The following is a 19,249-nucleotide window of genomic DNA, read 5'->3' as shown; positions in this document are numbered from 1 at the left end:
TAATTAAGTATAATATTTTTTTGATAAAAAATGTTATATAACTTTTACTTCAAAATAGATTATTTATTTGATTAATAAATTACACATAATAATTTGGATATCTGAAGAATTTATTCACAAATTTAAAACAATTCAAAAAGTTTAGTTGCACGTCTATTTGACACAAATTGACATCTATTTGACCCAAATTGATATCTTAGATGGAAGACGTATATTTTTAACAAATTTTGATATCTTAGTTAGAAGAAGTGTGTGTTTTTTATTTTATTTTATTTTTGATAGGAAGGTGTGTGAATTAGTATTACGTATTGTTCCTTTCTGTATATCGTAGGTGATTTGGTTGCATCATTTTGGAACCCTTTAGAAATGGTGGTCTCATGAGACCTTTGTCTCATTTGCATATCATAACAGAGTATAATCAATTCTTAATATGAGTAGTGACAGTAACATATGTTACACATTGTGTATAGGAAACACAGTTAAAAAGCACAAACTAAATTTCATCATTTATTCATTTTACCAATTATAACTAAAACTATAAAAACATGCATTCAGTTTAAGTGATTACGATAGGAAGTGTGTACAGTAACGTATAACTTACGTGATATTTAGGGCTTGTTTGATTGGTTAGTTTTAACCAATATTTTCACATTTTAAATAATTTTTTATACATTTCAACACACTTTTTTACCAACTTTACTAAAACTACCCAACTGAACAGCCCTCAGTGATTTTGTATATTTCAATTTAAAATTTAAATACAAGCGGGGAGACTGAATGACGAAAGTGCCCCTGCATGACAAGAAAAGAAAAGAAAAGAAAGAAATGCAAAATGCTTCTTTCCAACTGAACTCGCATTCGCTCGCTCTTCCATCAGCAGTTGAGATCCACGAAGCCTAGCAAGAAGACACAGTGGTAGTCTTTAGGGGTTTTCCAATTAATTTCTCTTTGAGTCTGAGAGTCTAAACCCCTAAATGAAATGAAATGTCTTCTTCGTTAACTTGCACTAAGCTAACAATACTCACAATAACCGGAGTTACAATCCAAATCATTGGCCTCTCACTCTTCGTTTATGGCTTCTTTCCCGTCAAACCAGCCCTCTCCGGCGTCAGGTATAGCTATAATCCCTCAATTCTCTCTGCAATCAAAACAATTTCACAGTTTCTTTTCCTTTCTAAGTTGCTTCGCTTACGATTCAGCGGCGCCGAGAGTTTCCGAGCTCCGACCTGTACTCCGGTTCACAATCAGACCGACTCAGATCTGCCTCCGCACAACCTCAAATCGCTCTATGAGGTCTGTTTTTTTTTATTTATTTATTGATTTGTGCTCTATGTAATTTGTATCAATTTTAATTTTAATTTTTTTTTAAAATTCTTGTTGATGCTGCTGTATTTGAAAATTGGTGGTGTGTGTTAATGTAGGAACTATCTGGAATTGCTCCATTTGACAGACTGGTTTTAATGGTATGTAAAGCTTACTCTATGAACCATATCCGTTTAAAATCAATGTCTCGAAAATTGAAGTTTGAGATTGTTTTCATTTTGGCATTTTACGTTTCAAAATTTATATCATGTTTGATTTCGCATTCATATTGACCATGCTGTTTGTTTCTCGATTAAGCAATGTTACCTGTATAATGCCGCGTTTCACTAGATTAGTAACGGAAATGGATGGCGATGGCATGGCCAATATGAAATGGAATCAAACATGGAGGGCCAGAATGAAAACAACTCCAAACTTAAAGTTTACTTTAGTTAAATCGATGAATGTTGGGCCATTAAATGATGCTATGTAATATAATGGGATAAGGTTCAGTTTGTCATTTATTACAACCATGTCAGTTTAGGTTATTGATGGTCTTCCAGCAGAATTTGTGCTCGGTAAGGATGATAAGCCTCCGCCCAAGGCTTTGATGGACGCTATGCCGTACACTCAGTCGTTGCTAGCAAATGGAATGGCAATTGGGTACCATGCAAAGGCTGCACCTCCGACTGTTACAATGCCTCGTTTGAAAGTGGGTTGTTGGTACAATCTTTTAAAATATGCATAACCTTTTCAAGTCTTTTTTTAATCCTCACTAATTGGTGTGTAAATTGTAGGCTATGGTTTCTGGTGCAATTGGGGGATTCTTGGATGTGGCTTTCAATTTTAACACACAAGCTTTATTAGATGACAATCTTCTTGGTTAGTTGATATAATCGTGTTAGAATAGTTGGCACGCCAATTGTTTCAAGGAATGCAATTAACATTTTCACTGCCTTCCTATGTAGGCCAGTTTTTAAAGATTGGTTGGAAGATGGTGATGTTTGGTGATGAAACATGGCTTAAATTGTTTCCAGGATTATTTACAAGGCATGATGGAGTTGGCAGTTTCTTTGTAAGTCTTTTGTACGATTTGCTTGTAGAATACGTCCTTTTTTGGTCCTAATTATCTTAGTAATTCTGTGTGCTTCTGTGTGTATGTTTTAAATGCCTTTCTAAGTATTCATAGTTCCATTTTGTGGGTTCATTTACAAACGAGTTTTTTCTTTTTCTTTTAAAGAAAAAGTTCATCATGATATTTAATAGTCAGCATGATGATTGATAGTATTTTTATATTTCCCCCCCCACCAGAATGTTGCAAGATTGCATGTGATGATATAAATTGTGTATATCCTGTTGTGAAAAAATATGTATCTTATCTCATATCCAAATAAACTGGAGAAATTTCACATTTCCCATGCCATGTTACCATGATCTAGTTAGGCCAGTATTCTGACATTTCTGGTTGGTCATAAATGGTTACTACTTGTTTTTGTTGTTTCTATATGATCTTTTGTCAACGCTCATAAAATCAGCTTTAATAATTTGCAACTTTCATCTGGGATTCTGGGGTGGTTCAGGAATGAAAGTTATATCATCGACTAATTGCAACAGAACCTCAAGTTTCTTCTTGTGACAGGTAAAAGATACTGTACAAGTAGATCAAAATGTTTCTCGGCATTTGGGGGATGAGCTAAGCAGAGATGACTGGGATCTTATGGTTAGTCTTTGTTACTAGTCAACCACTAATATCTTCTAAGTATTTCTACTAGTGATAATGGTTATAATGCCTTTGAAATTAATGTCTGCTGGCTTCTTCTTGAGCCTAACATAACTTTTCCTATCTTAACTTTAGTTCTTCTTAGGATTACTAGTAACTCTGCTTACTCGTTATCATTCAAAATCTTAAGCATAAAATTTGATCATAAGCTTTCTTTCCACTACATAGATTTCTGTTGCAGAAGATACATACGTTGCACAAGGTTGTGTGCTATGATACTTGCTTTGTACTTCAGAAATTTCTCTTTCTAATTTGTAAACTATGTATATTAAATTTATTTATTTGTATTGCAACAGCGTCCGATGTAATGTATTCAGATTAATGTTTATTTAATAATTTTTTATAAAAGTTATAATATTGCCGTTTGGATGATGAATTCAATTTCCACTTTGAGAGGTACTTCATTCTCTTGCTTTAACTGAAGCTATTGTGTCAGGTTCTACATTATCTAGGGCTGGATCATGTGGGACATATTGGTGGGCGTAACAGGTATAACACTGCGAATCTTATCCAAATTATTTTAGGATATTATTTTTATTAGCTTCACTATTGATTTTTATTAAACTATTTTAGCATCTTAATGGCCCCAAAACTTTTGGAGATGGATAAAGTGGTGAATATGATTCATACAAGTGTTATTGCGGATCAAGAGAATGGCCAAGGACAGACCCTTTTGGTTTGTGATTCCTCCTTTTTACCCTTCTTGAGAATTTTAGAGTATTATTGATTATCATTCAGATTACTTTGATCCATATAAATGGGAATATGTGAATTTTGTGTGCCTAATGTTAGTGTAGTTTGTGAGCATGATATTAATTGTTGGCCCACTATCTAAAGATCGAAGCATTTGGGATTGATGATCTCGTCTTTTTGGGGGCAAAAAGAGTGGCTCTTCAGTTCTATTCTAAAACTTTAATGTCTTTTTGACTGCCATTTTTGGCCTTTATTTTATAAGATTGGCCTGTTAGCATATTGAAGGTCAAATGATGAATTAATGATTGTTTGTTTCCTCCCCCCCAAATTTTTTAGGAATATGATACATGGTTTTACCCATCTAATCTGGAAATATCTGATTATCCACATTAATTGCTTGCTTATCCCTTTTTGGAGTCCTCTTTGTGTAAAGCAGCTATATATGTTTTCATGCAGGACTCTATGTTCTCAGTATTTGTAAGTAGTATACTAACACATAATGTGCACACTGATTACGATTGTTAATGTTTTGTGTTAGCATTTTTGGGCTATCATTGTCTTCATTTTATGTAGAACCATACTGCTATACCCTTCTAGTTGTAGTTGTTTCAACAGTCTGATATTCACATGGTCATAACTTCTGTTTTGTTGATGTGTTTCTATTGCCCGTTTTTGGCTATCTTTCTTCATTTTGTGTAGAACTCTACTGCTATACCCTCCTGGTTGTAGTTGTTTGAACAGTTTGATATTCACATGGTCATAACTTCTGTTTAGCTGTTCAAGCTGTAAAGTCCATTCAATACATTGAATTTTCTTAGATATCTGTCTCTTTAATGAGTTTTACTCATAGGTGGTTGTAAGTGACCATGGCATGACATACAACGGTAATCATGGGGGCTCTTCATTTGAAGAAACCGACTCCTTAGCTCTTTTTATTGGCCTGAGAAATGATGTCTCTGATTATGCATTGTACACTCTCAACACAGTTTGCCAGGTAATTAGGCTATTGAACTTTAGGCTTCCTTTAGATTATTTCTTTGTTTATTTCTATGTAGAAGATATTAAATTTAGATAAATTATCAATTGTCTCAAAAGTTTAAACTATTAGAAAATGGTGAATTTAATCACTTAATCATAATTCTAACACTCTCCATCATGTGTGGGCCTAAAGTGGGGCCTAACATGTGGAGTTTTTAATATTTTATATGGGAGGTAGAATGGAGTCAGAGATCGAACTTAGGATCTCCTGCTCTGATACCATGATAAATTAACGCTTGGCCCAAAAGCTTAAGATGTTAGAAAATGGTGAATTTAATCACTTAATCATAATTCTAACTAATTCTTTAATTGATGACTTCATTCAAGGTTGTAATGACGTTCATTAATAGACTCTGATTCTTGTGACCCAGGTTGACATTGCACCTACATTAGCCCTTCTATTTGGTGTGCCAATTCCTAAAAACAATGTTGGTGTCCTTCTCTCGGGCACTTTTGGTTCATTTACAGGTTCTCTCTCTCTCTCTCTCTCTCAGTTGCAAAACAAAAGAAAAGATTTCAGAAAAAAGATTTTAAAGAAGGAAATAGAAGTAGATGATATGAGCATGAAATCAAAAGCTGCTTTAATTATGGAGGGCTTCATTACTCATTATCCTCATTGAAGTTAGATCAAATGCTTTAATTCACAAATGCTGTTTGAATTAACCCTTTGTTGTCTGCTCACACTTGGTTAAAATTATACGTTAGTCCTATTAACTATATGTGTACTCAATATCTGGTTGTTTGTCATAGGATTTTTCATACAAATAGATTGATGGATGGATGGAGAGGAGAGGTACTTCAGAAAGTTAGCTATTAAGTTATGCCCTGTAAGTATTGAATGAGTGACAGGAAAGGAAACGATAGAATAAGAAATACTCATCCATTACTAAATGGGATCACCCAAAATTGGAACAACTGTGTCTGTACTATGCTATTTGTTGCCTTACAACATTTTGTATGTAGGATGGCCTTGGAAGCTTACCTTTTTATTTATATATATATATATATATTTTTTTTTTTATTATATATAAAGTTAAAACATACGAGTGCTAGAGGGAGGGCTTGAACCTCTAACCTTTTGTTTAACAGCCACAGAAACCTTTGAAATTGGTTCTACAACATTCTACAACTTCAAGTGTGGTTACAATAACTTGGCAGTATGTTGCAGATTAACTAGGTTATTTTTTGTTATGTTTTTGAGTTAAGTACGAAAAAATTGAGGTTCTTTATTTTGACTTAAAACTTCATTAGGAAGCTGACTTGAAAGCTTTTGAGGATGAACCACATTTATTGTTAGGATCTTTATTTTGGGAGGTATCTTACCCACGGATAACATGGTAGTGTAACTATTATTGAGAAGGGATCATTGTCCAAACATTTATGTGAACATATAAATTTTTTCATGGAGATTGTTGACTGCTCAGTGTTTTTAAGATTTTCCCTTGGAGTTTTGATGATTCATGTGATTCTTGAGCGTTCTTCTAAAATGGGGTTATCTTTGTTTTCTTTAGTTATTTGACTTCCACACTGATTGCTGATTACTTCTTGATTAGTTTTTCATTTTATGAACTAAATGTAGATTGGTTTTCTAGAATTCGTGCGTAAATGTTAACTTTTTCTGTGTCTGTGTCATCATCTGTACCTCTGAAAATTCTAGTCGTGTACATTTGATATTGATAGATATTTGTTGGCATATATTACACTGAAATAGGAGCAGACTGTTAATAGTTTCTGTAGTGTCAGATCTTGCAGTGGATTAATCAGATTAAAGGCCGGCATGCAGAAAACTTATAATACCTTTTATGCTCATATTATATGTGAACTTGTGTACTACAATTAAAGTTTGGGTCAGGGCTTAGTTGAGTTGCGTTTATAATATATGATGTCTGATTTGATGCTGTTTCCTTGTTTGTTTTTATTTTTACTTTTTATTTATTTATTTTTTAAATCAGTAATAGTTTTTTTATTAGAATAGAGGGGAAAGTTCTTGTAGAAAGGATGTGTACACAAAACTCTCCTAAAGTAAAAAAATATGTTTTTTTTTGTTCTTGATGAATTTAGATGATCAACAACTGAAAGCATTGGAGTTAAATTCCTGGCAGTTACTCAGATTACTGCAAGCACAATTACCTGGTTTATCATGTGAAAATTCCCTATGTGATGGCTTTAGTGATGATCAAGGGTGTAGGATAAATAAGTGCAGTGGGAATATAGAGAATACGATTTGCTGCTTATATTTGAAAGCCACAATGCTTCACAGTTCATGGAGGTTGAAGGATGTCTCCAGGTGGGTACATGATGCCATATATCATAATAATCATGAAAGTGAGATTCTTTGGAAACATTACTGATGCCTAATGTTGCTGCTTTTGTAAATCCAGTAGGTCTTATAGTAGGGAAGACTACAGTGGCATTGTTGCAGCATATTATGAGTTCCTGAAAACTGCAAGTGAGTGGTTATCACGCAGAGTTACTGATGTATGTCTATTCCTTTTTAAAGTTTCTGTGTTGATTGAAAGTCTTTTCAATGTGAAGGTGAAGAAAAAATTCATGGTTATTCTCAGTGTGGGGATATCAGCAAATTGTCAATTTTGTCATCCTGTTGATCTTGTGTTCCTATTTTATCCCTTTTATTGACAATTCTCGTTATTTTCCAGAAACCTGTTAACCTTCTTGCTTTTGGAGTTGCAGCAATGATGCTGTCATGTCTGATATTGTTGAGCCTTATATTTTCTTTCTACAAAGAAGTTTACAATACAAAGATGCAACAGTGTTTTGACTCAAAGTATAGTATGCACACTTGGAGTTTAGACGAGACTTTCGTCTTGGGAGTTATCTTGATACTTGTTGTAAGTATGGGTTCAAGTTCCATGGTAGAGGAAGAGCAATATATTTGGCATTTTGTGACTTCCACATTAAATATGTTATTACTCCGTAAAATGACGCAGTCCCTCCTAGTGGAGGCATCACGAAGTTTGTTTAGATTGTACAAGGAAAATAAGAAAATTGCTTTTCAAATGTGCTCCATCTTTGTACTTATTATTTCCGGAAGAACTTTGAGAGGCTGGCATCAAGGAGGTGTGAATTGGACTTATCTTCCTGACATTTCAAAGTGGCTTGAGAAAGCTGGAAGCAACCATGTAAAATCCATTCAGCTAGTCTCTGGCCTCCTGATGATCAGCTTGTGCTTGTTTGCTCTATCTTTATCAGGATCAACGAGAAAAATTAGTCTGGTGGTTGGGTTTAGCTTTTTGATGTTTGGGCTGTTGGTTTTGCAACATATTCAGAAATATCAAGACAACATATTTGCGTCATCAAATTATAATGCTACCTTATTGGCACAAATCATCTTTGCAGGTCTGGGTATTGCCACAATTGGGACTTTCGTGGCCTATCCATGGCTAATGCCTATTTGTGTATCTAATATTTACTCAAGTCATCATAGCTTCATGTCAGGTTCTGTTCCCATTGAAATTCAAAACGAGTATCCGCTTCTTGAATTGAAAAATTCTTTATATTTGATTGGATGGGCATACCTGTTCTGTTGGTGTCTTCTTCAGCTACTACTACAACAACCGATTAATGCACTGCCTATGTTATTGCTTTTTGTGCAAATCTTGGCAAGCTTAATTTATGCTTCTAATGGCGGTGTACATCATAAGCAGTGGGTTGAGGTCAGTTTCGGTGTCATCTTTTTAAGAGTAAACATTGATTTCCTCTGCTTTATGATGAAAGCAAATAATTATTTTGCTGGGGCCAAATCTTAAACTAGAATACTGGCCTAACCAGATACATACAACATACAGCATATTAATTCAATTTATACTTCCAAATAAACTGGGGCCTGAATCTTTGACTAGTAATGACACCTTAAAATGGGTGTGTAAAAATTCAATTGCTTTGTGAACTTATAATCTTGCTTTGTTTAGTATGAAGGGAAAGAGACCCTTCTAGTTTAACAAAATTGACAGGTAGGATGATTGTCCAAATTGAGAACAATGTTTGCCTGAATTACAGCACCATGGCTCTTAACTTGGCAAATGTGTGGTTAATGAAAGCACTTTAAGATTTTTTAAAATGTTCTTGTTGGCACAACTCTTTCCTTAAAAACACTTATAAGGTTAGATTTTGTTTTATCTTTTGTTTAATACAAAGGAGAAAATATCACTATGTTATTTTAGTGTACAGATTTCTGGTGTGCCAATTATTTAGCAACATTCCTGAAAAAAGCAATAGATTTGCTTTCTAAGGTGTTAATACAAATTATAGGCTTGCATGCATAGTACTCTTTGTATAAGAATTGGGTAAATATATATTTCAGATTAATAAGTTGTGAATGTTAATAAGGGTGGCAAAGTTTGGAATTTATGGGATCTGTAAAATTATTTGTAAAATCTTGGGCTTGTGTTGGAAGACCTTGTGCTTTAACCCACAATAAGTTAGAGCAATTTTAGTATTGTGCTTTCTTGTATCTCATTAAGGCTGACTTTGAGAACAATGACTGCACTTGAACTTGGTACTCCATATTGGGTAAAATAGGTTAGTTGCACTGTTGCATTTATTGTCTTGTGATTAAATGTATTTCATTGGGACCAAATGTAGTTCATGAACTAATTCTGGGAAATGTTGTTTTCCTCTAGATTGCTGCGTTGTACTATTTGGGAATGGCAGGCCATTTTGCGCTAGGGAACAGCAATACTTTGGCTACCATTGATGTTGCTGGAGCTTTCATTGTATATCCTTTTCTTGTCTATTTTAGTTTACAACATAGAGAAAAGTACTTTTTTATAAACAAACTTTGTCATCTGCACCGTGTTTGTGATCTACATGCCCTGGGTTATCTAATTTTCCCTAATTGTTTTACCCATTGCAGGGTATGTCAAGTTACTCAACTCTACTTTCTGGCATCTTAATGTTCATCATCACCTATGCATCCCCCAGCTTTTTTCTTCTTAGCATAGTGATGTATATATCAGTGGACACAAGCTATCTTGTAATTCCCCAGAAAGCAGATTCAGAACATCTTCTCAAGAATATGCTTGCATTTCCTTGTCTGGTTCCACTGGGCGTGAATTCCATTATCTTGACTGCATACACCATCGTACTGCTGTTGATGAGGAATCATCTATTTGTTTGGAGTGTCTTTTCTCCAAAGTAAGTCTTCAATTGAACCTAAAGCGTGCTGACCATCATTATACTAGTAGGATGTGCATGTAGGAATTGGCATTTAGTTGCATTGGCCAAGGGGTTGCTATAATTCCATGATTCTAACTAAAATTCCATCTACCCTCCTCTCTCTCCCTTTTCTTTTCCGTCTGGAATTCTGTTCATCAAGCATTTCCTTGTATGTTGTCCTTTTATTTATTTTTTATGATTCAATAGTTACAACTTATATCAATGGGGGAGTGGAGATTTAAACCCTGGACATCTCTATTGGAAACACTAGAAAGTGCAAGCTACAAGGCTCTTGGCTGCTTGTATGTTGTCTAAGTTAGCTATTTCCATACATTATTGTAACTTATTGTGTGCATTATTCTTTCAGGTACCTCTATGTCTGTGCAACAACATTATGCGTCTATATAGGTGTGTCTTTTGTGTCTGCAACTGTGATTTATTCATATTTGGTGCTGGCCCTCCGGAAAAGGATGCAGGGCTTCTCTAGTATTGACACAAGATAGAACTCACCAAGAAACCCAATTTTGATTCTTATAACCAATGCACAACTATTTCTTTTCCTTTTCTTTGTTTTGATTCATTGGAAAAAAAAATTATTTGAACAGTGAAGCTAGTTGGAATGATATTATGAGGTATTTAAGAAATATTACTATGTTATTTTAGTCATTTCTCTCGTTATGACTTATGACCCAATGCACCATGTCAATTGGTATAAATAAGATCACACAAAGTAGAATAGGATGGCCTATGATTGAAAAATGGAGAAAAGAAAATATTAAATGTGAGTTTGGTTGGAGATGGGGGTAGAACTATAACCAAGGGTGTGGGGACTATGCCCCAAATTTTTTTTTTTTTTTAAATCCTTTATAATATTTATAACTATTAAACATTTTTTAAGATATAGCCTACAAAATAGGAGTTGGCCCTCTGTTGATGCCCATTTTTTGACAAAAGGCCCAATAGCAGAAGAAGCCCAACAATAGAGAAGGTGAGAAGGAAATGAGGGGCAAAATGGTAAAGAAATAAGGAAACAAACCCAGCAGGATTGATGGCCAGTAGGCCCACGAAAATAAAAAGAGGTAAAGGAGTAAATGGGCTGAGGAAGCTCAATAAATAAAGTAGTAAGCCCATAGGAGTAAAAAGAGGTAAGGAGGAAGTAAATGGGTCGGAGAAGCCCAGTGAATGAATTGATAAACTTAATGGGCTGGCTTAATGGCTAATAAGCTAAAAAGGGTAATAAGAGATAAAGATGTAGTAAATGGGTTGAGGAAGTTCAAAGAATTTAGCAAACAGCCCATAGGAGTAAAAGAGGTAAAGAAGAAACAAATGGGCCGAGGAATAAAGTAGTAAAATGGGCTGGCACGATAGGAATGTTGGCCAACAAGCCCAAAAGAGGTAAAGATGTGGAAAGTGGGCCAAGAAAGTCTTGAGCAAAAGATTGATGAAGAAATAAGTTGACACGGTAGGAACATCAGCCTGCAAGCCCACTGGGTAATAAGAAATAAGGAGAGAGGTAAAGTTATAACAGACACAATGAAGTGATATGACAGGATTAGTGGCCAAAAGGCCCACGGTTATAGAGAAGAAAAGCACGGGCTAAGCAGGAAGATGAAGGCTTTTGCCCAAGCGATACCCAATCCAAGAAGGGATGAAAGGAAGAAAATATGAGCCCAAAAGCCCACACATCCTTCACGCCACAAAAGATAAATATCAACTAGTACGTACAACAAAATCAAACAAACGCAAAGGTAGTAGAAATGGTGTGAAGGTCAGAAAGAAACAAATTTAGATGGAGTGGAGCATGTACAAAGGGCCAGGGCACCACCTACTTGTATACAACCAATAAATGGGAGGTGGGCCACGGGTCAAGGTTTTCAGAGGGTGTGGTTTGGTGGTGAGGAGAAAATGGGGTCTATTTTGGGGTTCCTACTTAAGCTTCTTTGGGAGAAATGTCCTGCTAGGATGATATCTCACCTAAAAAAGGTAAGTATGGGCTGAGACCACTTGATGCATGCCATCGAGGTAGGTGATGAGGTAGTTTAATCCCTATCCAGATGAGTGAAACAAAATCAGAGAGAGGTAAGAAAAAAGACAAGTAATTTTGTCTAGGAATGGAGAGTGATGCAAACAACACATTCTAAGCAAAGGTGGTGGCTGGGAAGCCGGTAGGCTAGTGGGCAGTCTTGGAGGGATACCCATAAGGAGTCAAAAGCATTTGAGGGACAAAAATGGTAAATCCCACAATGGCAGATGGTATAAAAAAGGGGTAGTTATGAACAGTGAAATGGGGACAAATGGAGGAGAGATAGAAAGAAAGGAGAGAATAGAAAACAAAAGAATACATAGAAAAACTAGAGAGAAAAGAAATAAAGATTGGAAAGAAAACTAGAGAGGGAAAATGAATGGTAGGAATAAAGGCATGCATCAACAAGCTACCTTTTTCTCTCCCTCTTGACAGACCCACTCTATGAAGATTAAGAATCGAAGCTCAAACCATTTAGGCCATTTCTCCAAAGTGTGTAACTTCTATGGCAGGAGCTTTTCTTGAGGTTACTCGCGTTGGAGAATGGTTCCCTTCTTGGGTCTGCTTCTGCTGAAAAGTTCAACCTATTGTCTGGTAGACAAACTTTTTCCTTTTTCTTTACTATTCGTATTTGTTGAGTGGTTCACCTACTGTTCAGTTATTGAGTTATTTACCTTTTCTACTGTAGTATTATCTCTATTTGCTGTATTATTCTGTTGTAACTTTGTTAACCAATTTCTCGGCGTTAGTTTTATTTATTCCATTTAGTATTGTAGTTACCCTGCTGTACTGTATTCTTACCATAACATTTGTAACAGTTGTTCCTGTTGTGGCCATGCCATACGCTCACCCACAATGCTCATGCTAGGACACATCTACATTGGGTTGGCTCAACTTGTGCACAAGATGGCTTGAAGTGTAGCCCCAGTAAGGCCAGTCCCAACTCTCTTACCTCAGACTAACGGGTTGCAGCGTAGCAGAAGGGGTCGAGGCCTAACAACACAAAGAAGGCCCATCACATTTAAATTGATGACTTCATTAGGGAGTTGGGAGAAAGACAGGGAAAGCAAGCTAATCCCTCGCAAGTTATGCCCCCAAGATCTAAGACGATGTGAAATATGAGTGCCGTGCCATCGTAGGCAGAGTCAAGGCCAGCCACACCACACCAGCCCAACCAAGCAAAGGGTGCCAATGGAGCGGGGACTAGGCCACAACAGTAGCAAAGGAATCCCGTTGACAATGCTGACTTCTTCATTGAAGTATTGCAGTTCGTATAGCATTCCTAGTAGTAGTTGATGGAGGAAATACACTAGCTAAAGATGGACAAAACAAAGGAAAAGGGGAGCCAACATGACCCCGAGCATGTAGCAAACAAGGAAGAGACTCCTAAGGGCGGTGGCCCGCAGAACGCAGAACAATGCTTTATCATGATGGTTGACGTGGCAGCACTATTAGAGCAAGAAAAGGCCAAGGTGTCTAAGGAAAGATTCTATTCATGAAGACCTTTTTACCCATTAAGGATACTCAACAAGCCCTATCTTGATAGATACGAGTCGCAAACCTTTGCACAGTATGATGGCATAAGGGGAAGCATCATTGAGCATGTAAGCAAGTTTATTGACACCTTGGTTCCTACGCAGCAGACGAGGACCTTTGCTTCCGAAAGTTTTCAAAGTCCTTATGTGACCGGGCATATACCTGGTACACTGGCTTGAAGCCAGGATCAATCCCAACGTGGGATGATATGGTAGATGTGTTTTGCACCAAGTATTTCCACGGAGAAGAAACAGTGACACATGCAACTTTGCAAGGTACTAAATAGAGAAGCAGCAAAGACCTCATGGAGTATATCAAGAGGTTTAGGGACATAACCCTTGATTGTTATGACCACTGTGAAGAGAAGACATTGGTGGAAATGTGTATGAGTAATATGATCATGGAATATAGAGCTGTTTTGAAAAACTTAGAAATCTCACAGTTTGCCTAGCTGCTACAAAAGGCTAGAAAGACGGCCCAATCAATCAGGCCTAGCTTTGACAAGCAAAAAGAGTGGAGGTCCACACCACAAGCCATGACAGTGTTCATTGGCGAGAAGAAAAGGAAGTCAGAAGGGAGGGAGTACGAGAGCCCTCCTCCAATACCATGCACCAAAGGAGCTGGATGTGCTCCTAGAAAAATGGATTACAAACGTGGTTTTCAAACCCAATCATGTTTCCAGAGAGCCCACTGAAGAAGAACGGAGGGACCCACGTTTCTGCCGCCTGCATAATTATCTGCAGCATGCTACCGCAGAATGATGGGCATTTCACAGACTGGTACATCGCAGGATCAAAAAAGGAACCCTTGAATTGTCCCAACTAGAGGTACAAAGGAACCCACTCCCTAATCATAAAGGGAAGGGGGTAGTAGCAGTTGTCATTTGTGCAAATTCAGGTGAGGACGAAGAGGAAAGACTAGCACTGCCTGTCGCAGCCATCACAACCTTGTAAAAAAGCTCTTGATTCAAGAACTTGTTCGACCAATTGGAGCTCACAGCAAATGAATGAAGGATGGCCACGGAGGCTTTAGTAAGCATTACTTAAGGAGGAGTAGAATGCCTTACCGTAGAAGCCTAGATTGACAGGGTCTTCCTGCAAGATACTAATGAGATTACTTTCAGTGATGAAGATATGAGGGTGGGATACTCAAACCACAGAAGGCCCTTTTACTTAGCGGCCTCCATAAATCAAATTCCCATTAAGAGAACCCTGGTCGACACGGGTGCTTCAATAAATCTCATCCCACTCAGCACGTTGCAAGTAGTTGGAATACTAGAAAGCAAGATTCAAGGATGCCTAATGGAGGTGATGGGGTTTAGAGGAAGAGGCGAGTACACAATAGGACATATACAACTATGGCTGAAGCTAGGCCCAATAGCCTCCTTAACCCGATTTCATGTGGTGAAGACAGAAGTTTCCTATCATATACTACTAGGAAGGCCATGGCTACACAAGCATCGCCTCATTCCGTCCACCTATCACTAGTGTGTGAAAGGGATATTGAATTGTAGGATGATACAGATAGCAGCAAACCCATCCCCATTCGAGCAGGCAGAGGTCCATTTGGTCGAGACTATGTTCTACGACGAATGGGCACCATTTGGAGAAAGTTCATTATTTAAGCCAACTGGCACTTTCGTCCCCAAGTGGGAGGGCATTCAAGACGTAGAACCTGATTTGAGAGAATTGTTGATGCGAAAAAGAAAAAGGAAAGAGGCACCAACTTCGGAGCAAGGTAGTATGCCACGATGCGTCAGGGTTTGAACTCTTGATGGTAGGATAATATACAAATTATGAAGGTGTGTGGGGCCCACCTGCAGCACGCAAGGGGGTCTCAGAAGAGAGCCATAACATAAGACTCCAGTATGCTACGTGGCCCAAGAAGGTTTGGGAGAAGAAGTGACACAGAAAGTGAAAAAAAGATTGCGGCAGAAAAAGAAGTACAAGTAATGGCGGAAGAAAAGCTGGAAGAAATCAACCTAGGCACAGACCTACAGAAGCCAAGACCAATTTCAATAAGTTCAAAATTGTAGGTAGAGGAAAAGACAAAATTAATCCTACAGTTGAAGGAGTTTAGAGACATTTTTGCATGGGATTACAGTGAAATGTCTGGGCTGGACCTAGGGTTGGTGGTACATATGCTCAATGTGGATACTGGGACCAAGCTAGTAGCCTAGCCAGCCAAGGTGTTCCACACTGAAATAGAAGAGCAAATAGTAAAGGAAGTACACAAATTATTAACAGCTAGGTTCATCAAACCAATTTAACACCCACGGTGGCTGTCTAACATTATACCTGTGAAAAAGAAGAACGGGTAGATACGATGTTGCATCGATTTTAGAAATCTTAATCGGGTCTGTCCTAAAGACGAATTCTAGTTGCCCAACATGGACCTGTTGATAGGTTCTGCCGTAGGGAATGCCATGTTCTCTTTTATGGACAGATTCAGCAGATTCAACAGGTGCAATTTATCAACGTACCATGATTGCCATATTCCATGCATGATGCACTGAGAAATGGAGGATTATGTGGATGACATAGTAGTGAAGTCGAGAAGGTGGGAAGATCATGTCAAGTTTCTAAGAAAGGTGTTCGAAAGATGCAGGCTTTACAAGCTAAGGATGAACCCGTTGAAGTGCGCATTTAGAGTATCTGCTGGGAAATTTCTGGAATTTTTGATCCATAGCAGAGGGATAGACGTAGATCAGGCCAAAGCAGTGGCAATAGCAACTATGAAGCCATTAGCCATGGTCAAAAAGTTGAAAAGTTTTCTAGGCAAAGTCTCTCACATTAAGAGGTTTATCCCTAGTCTAACATCAATTACTTCAGCTTTTACGAAGTTATTCAAGAAGGGGAAAAGTTTCGAGTAGGGGGATGTACAACATAAAGCTTTTCAAAAGCTACAATAGATTATGATGAACCTCCCCACAGTGCAAGCTCCAGTCCATAGAAAACCATTGTTGCTTTACTTAGCCTTAAGCCTGTTTGCCATCGGGGCTTTGATAGCTCAGGAGGATGGAGGTGGTGTTGAGAAGCCAATCTATTACATAAGCCGTGCCTTAAGGGATGTTGAGACGCATTATCCCAGGGCAGAAAGGGTATGCTTGGCAATCGTCTATGCATTGCAAAGGCTGCGCCATTACTTTTTGGCCTATGAAGTAAATCTGATGACGAAGTCTCACACGATTAAAGTGCTTCAACAACCCATTTTGTCCAACAAAATATCTCAATGGTTGTTATAGTTATCACAGTATAAGTTGAAAGCGGAAACACCTAAAATGGTAAAGAGCCAGACCATAGCAGATTTGTTGGCCCAATTTCCTGGAGAAGAGGAATTTTCGCTAGATGATAAGGTACCAGGAGAAGTAGCCATGACAGAATTGGTTGAAGAATAATGGATCATTAAGTTCGATGGCTTCTTTACAACAAACTCAAGAGGCACGGGACCGGTCCTCTATCACAATGGTGAAGAGACCTTGGCACTCTTATTCAAGTTAGAATTTCTATGTTCAAACAATACAGCAGAATATGAGGCTTACCTGACGGGATTGGCAACGGCCCTCGAGAGGGGGATCAAACACCTAAGGGTGATAGGCAACTCCAATTTGGTGGTTTGCCAGGCTAAAGGGAGCTTTTCTTTAAAAGAACCAAGTTTGGCCCCGTACAGGACGTTAACCCAAAGGATGGAGGAAAAGTTTTGTACATTTGAGATAAAGCACGCTCAGAGGAGTGAGAACCGGTATGTGGATGCACTGGCCACGTTGGGCTCACAAATAGCCTTTGAAGGAGGCAGTGCCAGAGTTGAGATTAACAAGCGAAGGGAATCCATAATTGAAATACTCTAGGAAAGGTTTTTGGAAAGGGAGGAATGCAAAGAAGATTGGAGGGCTCCCATCAGGGAAGCCCTGTTGAAGGAAGAAGACGTGGCAAAATTGAAGACAGTAAAAGACTATGTTCTGATTAAAGGAGAGTTGTACATGCAGGAGAATGTGGAGAGCACCAGCAAAGGAAGAAGCTATACCGATGTATATTACAGATGGGCTACTATTGGCCCACTATGAGGAGGGATGCAATAAAATTTGTAAGGAAGTGCCATGGCTGCCAAGTGCAAGCTAATTTGATCCATACCCATCCGCAAAGCTTGCAGAACATGGTCATCCCATGGTCATTCCACACCTGGGAGATTGATTTGGTGGGACCAGTCAATCCACCTTCCAATGGGTACATATGGATCATTGTGGTCACAGAGTATTTCATAAAATGGGCAGAGGCAATACCACTCCGCAAAGCCACTAGAGGAGCTGTAGCAAACTTCATTAAAGAAAACATAATTGTTCGATTTGGAGTACCCCACAGAATCATAAGTGACAATTGTACGCTTTTTGTAATCAAGGAGGATGTTGGAATTCTACTAAGTGAAGCATTACCAATCATCGCCTTATTACCGGTAGGGGAATAGGCAGGTAGAAGCAACAAACAAAACCCTCATTAAGATCATCAACAAAATGAGTTAGGAATACAGCAAAGGTTGTGTGACACATCTGCCAGATGCACTATGGGCTTACCGAAGCTCACCTAAATTTGCAACGGGATTCTCCCCCTTCTCCTCAATATATGAGACAAAAGTGGTAAGCCCAGTGGAAGTAATGATACCATCCTTGAGGGTTATGCAGATGTGAAAGAAGGAAAAGGAGAAGGAAGTTTTTACGGCAGAAAGGTGTGAGGACCTGGAAGGGTTAGATGAGAAGAGGGAGGAAGCCTAAGAGTGTAGTCGTAGATACAGGCAAAAAATGACCGAAACTTATGGCATGACAATTGAAGAAAGAATGTTTATAGAAAGACAACTCGTGTTGAGAACAGTAGACCATGTCAGGCGAGGTATGGTAGGACCATATAAATTCTCACCAAAATGGGAAGGACCCTTCGTGGTAAAAGAAGCACATGCAAGTGGGTATTATCGCCTAGCCTAGATGGATGGAAAAGATTTGATGGACCCCATTAATGGCAAGTGGTTGAAACATTATTATGCGTAGGGAAATATTATGTATTCATTCCTTTTCTTTCTTGTTTTTTCTTTTTCCTCCAAGTGACCACCCTTGCAAGGGATATAATGTCACAAGAAAGCATTGTAGAATGTTTTACTTGTAACTCATATTTAAAGGCAAAAAGCAGAAAATAATGAAGATCATGCATGAAGTATTAGCAGAAATATACTGTATCATAAAGCATAATAATAGCTGTAGTAGATGTAGCATAATAGATCACAAGCTCAAAATGTATAAGTCATACTAGACTTATCAAATAAGTCATAAGTACTGGAGAAATAAAGTGTACTGTGGAGAGAAGAGAGGAAACAAATAAACACAAGAGAAGGAAATAAAGCTACATCATCATAAGAGATAAACATCTAAGTGATCAAAGGCCTAAAATAAGAGTTTGGTCCTTGAAGTGGCTAGAGCCAGTGACACCGAAAAGAAGACGCTCATGACGTGCCTCTAAGTCTGCCACCTCCTTCTTCAGATTCTCGATGTGAGTGTCAGTGGCGTCCATAACAGGCTGGATCTTCCTTATGAAGAAGGCTCAGGAAATCTCTCAGAAATGGTCTAGCAGAAAGACCATAGCAAACCTAACATGAATAAACTCCTGAACCGCAACCTTCCACTGAAGGATCCTCTCAGTCGTTCATCACACATCCCAACA

The 19,249-nt window shown here is 38.0% G+C and overlaps 1 protein-coding gene across 6 annotated transcripts; it reads left to right on the top strand.

Annotated features, from left to right (window-relative positions):
• Nucleotides 1–835: 835 nt before the first annotated feature.
• LOC115994641 (GPI ethanolamine phosphate transferase 2) lies at nt 836–10,650 on the top strand. Of its 6 annotated transcripts, none has more exons than XM_031118856.1 (17): nt 836–1,112; nt 1,200–1,293; nt 1,422–1,463; nt 1,847–2,014; nt 2,100–2,184; nt 2,271–2,377; nt 2,942–3,022; nt 3,519–3,571; nt 3,656–3,758; nt 4,626–4,769; nt 5,185–5,281; nt 6,875–7,100; nt 7,198–7,291; nt 7,471–8,487; nt 9,454–9,546; nt 9,687–9,967; nt 10,356–10,571. In XM_031118856.1, the coding sequence occupies exons 1-17, from the start codon at nt 985–987 to the stop codon at nt 10,489–10,491; spliced, it is 2,949 nt and encodes a 982-aa protein (XP_030974716.1). In that variant the 5' UTR covers nt 836–984; the 3' UTR covers nt 10,492–10,571. The 6 variants fall into 6 exon arrangements, with proteins under 6 accessions (XP_030974716.1, XP_030974715.1, XP_030974717.1 ...); XM_031118855.1 differs by having other exon boundaries at nt 837–1,112; nt 7,195–7,291; nt 10,356–10,650; XM_031118857.1 differs by having other exon boundaries at nt 974–1,112; nt 1,869–2,014; nt 7,195–7,291.
• Nucleotides 10,651–19,249: the final 8,599 nt, after the last annotated feature.

Source organism: Quercus lobata, chromosome 6 (genome assembly GCF_001633185.2).
Source record: "Quercus lobata isolate SW786 chromosome 6, ValleyOak3.0 Primary Assembly, whole genome shotgun sequence".
NCBI lineage: Eukaryota > Viridiplantae > Streptophyta > Magnoliopsida > Fagales > Fagaceae > Quercus > Quercus lobata.
The sequence above is the reverse complement of the archived record's forward strand: the minus strand, read 5'-3'. Positions and strand labels throughout refer to the sequence as shown.

What these genes read in the sequence shown, in the direction of transcription:
- LOC115994641 (XM_031118855.1), top strand. Translation starts at nt 985, where the DNA reads ATGTCTTCTTCGTTAACTTGCACTAAGCTAACAATACTCACAATAACC. An exon ending in TTACAATGCCTCGTTTGAAA is followed by an intron (nt 2,015 to 2,099) that starts GTGGGTTGTTGG and finishes TGTAAATTGTAG; the next exon opens with GCTATGGTTTCTGGTGCAAT. An exon ending in TGGAGTGTCTTTTCTCCAAA is followed by an intron (nt 9,968 to 10,355) that starts GTAAGTCTTCAA and finishes TTATTCTTTCAG; the next exon opens with GTACCTCTATGTCTGTGCAA.